At 44.3% G+C, this 6,226-nt stretch overlaps 1 protein-coding gene across 1 annotated transcript in view; it reads right to left on the minus strand.

The window, feature by feature from the left end:
- LOC105532631 (ganglioside GM2 activator-like) overlaps positions 1-5,464 on the minus strand; it is a 96,646-nt gene extending 91,182 nt beyond the window's left edge. The window contains 2 exon segments of the mRNA XM_011970816.1: positions 4,878-5,020; positions 5,023-5,464. Coding sequence (XP_011826206.1) covers positions 4,878-5,020; positions 5,023-5,449 — 570 coding nt within the window. The 5' untranslated portion in view covers positions 5,450-5,464.
- Positions 5,465-6,226: the final 762 nt, after the last annotated feature.

Raw genomic sequence — 6,226 nt, forward strand, 5'->3', positions numbered from 1 at the left:
GTATACATCCAGATGGCCTGAAGCAACTGAAGATCCACAAAAGGAGTGAAAATAGCCATAACTGATGACATTCCACCATCGTGATTTGTTTCTCCCCCACCCTTGAGAAGGTTCTTTGTAATCTCCCCCAACCTTAAGAAGGTTCTTTGTAGTTCTCCCCACCCTTGAGAATGTACTTTGTGAGATCCACCCCCTGCCAGCAAAACATTGCTCCTAACTCCACTGCCTATCCCAAAACCTATAAGGACTAACAATAATCCCACCACCCTTTGCTGACTCTCTTTTCGGACTCAGCCCACCTGCACCCAGGTGAAATAAACACAGCCTTGTTGCTCACATAAAGCCTGTTTGGTGGTCTCTTCACATGAACGCGCATGACAGTGTGTGCCTGTAGTCTCAGCTGAGCATGAGGATTGCCTAAGCCCAGGAGATCGAGGCTGCAGTGAGCGGTAATCACACTGTGGCAGGCCAGGTCCCACTGATGTAGGCCTCCATAACAGCTGTCTCAGCACTGACTGAGGGGTTAAGTTAAATATTGAAAGCTGAAAGAGCTAGTGGCCTTGTACAAAGTCTGGAATGTGACAAAAGCCCACCAAGAGTTTTGCCTAGGCTTTTCTTAGGCCGTAAAGCATGACAGGATAATGAAGGAATTCTTAACAGGACCTGTTCAGGATTAAACAAGTTTTATTGTGGGCCTGAAGAAACTCCCCAGGCCTCCACAAACAAGCTTTATTGGGGACTAAAGTAACTCCCCAAACCTCCATGACTTAGCAGGAGACAAGATAACAGTAATCCCCCCAGCACCTGGACCCATTTAGACTAAGTAAATTTACTGAGGCTCCAGAGGAAGGTCTTCAGGACTCAGATCTTAGTCATAGGTTAAAAGAAGTTAATCGCTTATGTCTTTAGGTGAATGCACACTTACACGTGCACATATAGCTTAGAAGGTATATAAGCTTTGGAAAACTCTGTAATTTTGAGTTGGTCTGGTGATCATTTCCAGCCCTTCTCCCTGTAACCTGTTACAGAAATAAAAACTCTCTTCTCTCCCAGTTCATCTGCATCTCGTTATTGGGCCATGAGAATAAGCAACCCGACCCTTGGTTTGGTCTGGGAACACCACCACTGGACCTCAGCCTGGGTGACAGAACGAGACTCCGTTTCAAACAAACAAACAAAAATAAAGAAAGGGATTGTGCCTCACTTATTACAGGATCTTCAGGAACTACAGAAACAGCCTCATTGTCTGGGGTAAATAGCAAGGTTCTTGATCTCATGGCCAAGGAAATCAAGGATGCAGACGCATACAGAATGAGATTGGAGCAGGAGTTTAAAAGGTGAGAAAAAAGAACAGCTCTCTGTCACAGAGAGGGGTCCAAACCAATTGCAAGTTGTAGTAAGAATGTCAGGGTTTTTGGCCTGGCGCGGTGGCTCAAGCCTGTAATCCTAGCACTTTGGGAGGCCGAGACCGGCGGATCAGGAGGTCAGGAAATCGAGACCATCCTGGCTAACATGGTGAAACCCCGTCTCTATTAAAAAAAAATACAAAAAACTAGCCGGGCGAGGTGGCGGGCGCCTGTAGTCCCAGCTACTGGGGAGGCTGAGGCAGGAGAATGGCATAAACCCGCGAGGCGGAGCTTGCAGTGAGCTGAGATCCGGCCACTGTACTCCAGCCTGGGCGACAAATCGAGACTCTGTCTCAAAAAAAAAAAAAAAAAAAAAAGAATATCAGGGTTTTTAAAAAATGGGCTAGTGATGGTGGGAAGGGAGGTGTCTTATCTCCATAGGGCCTGAAGAACCGGTTAGGACCAGGCGTGCCATCTGCATAGAGCAGAGTTTCTAATAGCCCCACCCCATTCTTTGATTGTGCAGGCAGGCTCTTTAGTTTGTGCTGCTCTGCTGCTGCTCATCTGCGTGTGCTAAAAGGGGAGAGTTTCTATGTCCATTCCCAGGCACCTTCTTGCAGCTACAGACATCCCCCACCCAGTGCATGCTTCCAGCTTCTCTATCTTAGGCTAAAGAAAGGGAAAGGAATGTGCTTATTAAGGTGCACTGTTTTTACTGGGGCCCATTGTACGTTTGTGAAGTTTGGTGGCCACCAGGAAGCTTCCCACTCTGTGTCCAGGTTGCTTATCTGTGTTTTACAGCCTGATCTTCCAGGCTGCTCTTTGTTACAAGAGAAGTGATTTCTTTGAACTGCATGAGGTTAGAAAGGGAGCAATTTCTGAGCTGCTTTTTGTTAGAAAGTTTTCTGCTGGGAAGTCTCTTCATCCTATCATCCATCTATCTATCTATCTATCTATCTATCTATCTATCTATCTATCTATCTATCTATCTATCTATCTATCTGATTTCTTTCTATCTCCTGTATCACTATTATAGTGATGACATACAACAAACGATGAATTGCTGTTTGTTAAATTAATCAATGTTATATAGGCTGGTTGTATTATCAATCCCCAGGCATTAGAAAAAAGCCTGAGTTCCCCAAAACTTCATTTACTACATATACCAGCAATTATCCTGCCAAACTTAAGAAAAAAAACACTGTTTTTTACTCTAAGGGATACCATTATGTAAGATGACCAGCCATCCTGGGAAAATCACTATGATTGGTCATCCTACACTCATGGTAATAGCACACAAGCCTTTACAATTTTATCGTCACCCCATGGAGCTTTTATGTCTGCACTTGTATATTTTTAAAGGAGTTCAAAATCAGACTTTGTGCCTCTGCACATACTTAAAATTTTTTTCTTCTTAAAATTATATTTTTAAGTTCATATGATATATATGACAGATTAAGTTACAGTCATCCTTGACTCCCCCAATTTTTTCTTCTACATAATTAATTACTATTTTTAGTTTGCATATATCCTTGGGGTCTTTATTTATCCATTTATATACATATTTATACAAATAAACTGATGAAAATACACAGTATTATTTTAGGAGTGCTTATTTTAAAAATATATTATGCAAATTGTTTTTTACTTAAAAATTCGCTATAGTTCATTTTAAAGAGAACTCTATAGCATTTATCACATATAATTAAACATAACTAAATATAAAAGACAATCCAGCCTGGGCAACATGGCAAAACTCTGTCTCTACAAAAATTACAAAAGTTAGCTGGACTTGGTGGTGTGTGCCTGTTGTGCCAGCTACACAGGAGGCTGAGGTGGAAGGATAGCTTGAGGCTGGAAGGTTGAGGCTGCATTGAGCTGTAATCACACCACTGCACTCCAGCCTGGGTGACAGAGTGAGACCCTGTCTGTAAAAAAAAAAAAAAAAAAAAAAAAGAACAGTAGTTTTTGTATCAATCTAGTTATTCCTAAGGAATTAATAATAACTCTCTCTCTCTCTTTTTTTTCTCCCTGAGACAGAGTCCCACTCTGTTGTCCAGGATAGAGTACAGTGGCATGATCTCGGCTCACTGCAACCTCTTCCTCTGGGGTTCAAGTGATTCTGGTGCCTCCCTGAGTAGCTGGGACTTCAGGCACATGCCTGGCTAATTTTTGTATTTTTAGTAGAGAGGGGGTTTCACCATGTTGGCCAGGCTGGTCTCAAACTCCTGGGCTCAAGTGATCTGCTCACCTCAGCCTCCGAAAGTGCTGGGATTACAGGTGTGAGCCACCACACCTGCCTTTTTCTTTTCTTTTTTTTTCTTTTTGCAAGTTAAAAATATTTATTGCTATTCCAGGCTTCAAATGAGCCCCATAACTCAGGTCCGACGTGTGGTTCAGAAGTTGTCATGGCATAACAGGGTGGTGGACGAATCCAGGCAGCCTGACCTTGAGTCCACCTTATCTTCCTTGGACCCCTGCTCCACAAAGCAGCTGTTGGTGGGGCCAACTCTTTCTCATCTGCCTCATTCACCCTGCAGAGCTCCAAGACTGCGGCAGGCAGCCTCCTAATCCCCACAGCTCACATATGAGAGGCTGCCCATACCTCTCCTAGAACTGGAAGAGCCTTCTCCTTAAGATCAGACACGATGGATTTGGCCCTGTGGAGAGAGAAGTGGTGCCACAGGAGTTGTTTTAAGACGAGAAGGCATGCACCGTCTTAGATCAGAGGTTGCAATATGGCCACCCACAAGCTGACTTTCCCCACTCACATGTCTGCTCGGCCCCTTTGGGCTGCACAGTATTTAAGAAAAATAATTGCTGGGCACGATGGCTCATGCCAGTAATCTCAGCACTTTGGGAGGCTGAGGCGGGCGGATCATGATGTCAAGAGATTGCGACCATCCTCACCAACACGGTGAAACCCTGTCTCTACTAAAAATACAAAAATTAGCTGGGCGTGGTGGTGTGTACCTGTAGTCCCAGCTACTCAGGAGGCTGAGGTAGGAGAAGTGCTTAAATCTGGGAGGTGGAGGTTGCCGTGGGCTGGGATCGTGCCATTGCATTCCAGCCTGGGTGACAGGGCAAGACTCTGTCTCCAAAAAAAAAAAAAAAGAAAAACCAAACTGTCCAACTCATCCTCCCTTAGGTCAGGGCTGCTTGTCCCAGTCTAAAATGTAAGTGGCACAAAATGGTTTTCAGTGAGGGTAGCTGACTCATTGCAGAAAGGGGCTTGAAGAGGGGCAGAGAGTCAAAATTTGGCCTTGGCACACATGAGACAAAGGAAAAGGAACCTTCCTCACATCCCTTCATTCTGCTGTGGCTAATGCCATGTTATATTCCCTTTAGAGAGACAGCAATTCTTTTTTTTTTTTTTTTTTTTTTTTGAGAGGGAGTCTCGCTCTGTTGCCCAGGCTGGAGTGCAGTGGCGCAGTCTTGGCTCACTGCAAGCTCCGCCTCCTGGGTTCAGGCCATTCTCCTGCCTCAGCCTTCCAAGTAGCTGGGACTACAGGCGCCCGCCACCGGTTTCACCTTGTTAGCCAGGATGGGAGAGACAGCAATCTTGATGCAGCTCAGATGCTTTCCTCCACTGCTCAGGATGCTCTCAATGCAGTAGTTTCTGGTGCTGAGCCAGCTGGGCAGCTCCAGATCAGGCACAGTGAACTCACTCATGGTGAGTAGGTGCCTTCTTTGAAGGGACAGTAGCAAAGAAGCCCATAGGTATGCAGGGGCTCTGGGCAGGGCTCCCAAGGAGGAATTAAAGTATCAAGCACATCACAGAAGTTTTCACAGGCACAGCTGCCAATCTGTTCCATGCATGAGATCTTGACCCAGAAGCCAGCCACTTCCTTCCCTACAGTTAATTCCACCTTCAGAGGATATTTGAGGGGGACACTGGTCTTGCCCTCAGCACTGACGATCACGTTCCCAGGAACGAAAAAAAACTGGTTGGCTTCCAGAGACAGGCTTCTGATCACCACAGGATCCTTCCCTTTGTCTCAGCTATCCCAGGGAAAGCTACTGATCTGGTTCAGGTGGACATGGGCAGGGGCTGCTAGGCCTGCCAGAAGCAAGCCCAGGACAATCAGGAGCGGAGCCTCCATCAGGGATTGCACTGTGAAGGGTGAGTCCACATGGAGTTAACCACCCACATTTTCAATCCTTTAAGGTACAAATCTCAATGAACAAAGTACTGGGAAAAAATTATTCTGGCTTGTGTTGTGATTCTCTCTCTTAGCCTGGTGAAAGAGAGACAAAGAGAGCGAGAAGAAAGGAGAAGGGAAACAGAAAGGGAATAGTGTGATGGGGTGGGATGACAAGAGGACCTCGATTATGGTTTCGTCAAGACTGCACGCAATGGAGAAAGTCTTTTCTGTAAAAGAAATTAGGATTGTTGTCACAAACAGGGGAAATACACTAGGCAGTCAAAAATTCCAACTGTCACAGCAGATATTCTATGCTTTTAAGCAAAACTTTTTCAGATGTCAAAATAGTCAGCATATGCATAATTCATGTAATTATGATTATTTTCCTAAAAGGGAGAAGTCACTTTTCTTAGTAGAAAGATGCTTGTATATTCATTGCCCCAAGTGGGCCATTTATCTATTCAACATTTATTGAATATTGATCAATATTTATTGAACATTGATCATGTTTCAGTTACTGTTTTAGGTGTGGGTGATAGTGGTGAACAGGATATAAACATTACCGTCATAGAGATCACATTCTAGCGGGTCAAATAGGTGATTTAAAAAAAAGTAGACAGACTCACATGAAGATTTCAAGTAATAAATCAAGGTAAAAGGAATGGGGGTATTTTGCTTATGATGAATATTCTTTAAAGAGTAAAACTTTTGTATATGAGAATGAGGGGCAAGGAT

Source organism: Mandrillus leucophaeus, unplaced genomic scaffold (genome assembly GCF_000951045.1).
Source record: "Mandrillus leucophaeus isolate KB7577 unplaced genomic scaffold, Mleu.le_1.0 Scaffold975, whole genome shotgun sequence".
Taxonomy (NCBI): Eukaryota; Metazoa; Chordata; class Mammalia; order Primates; family Cercopithecidae; genus Mandrillus; species Mandrillus leucophaeus.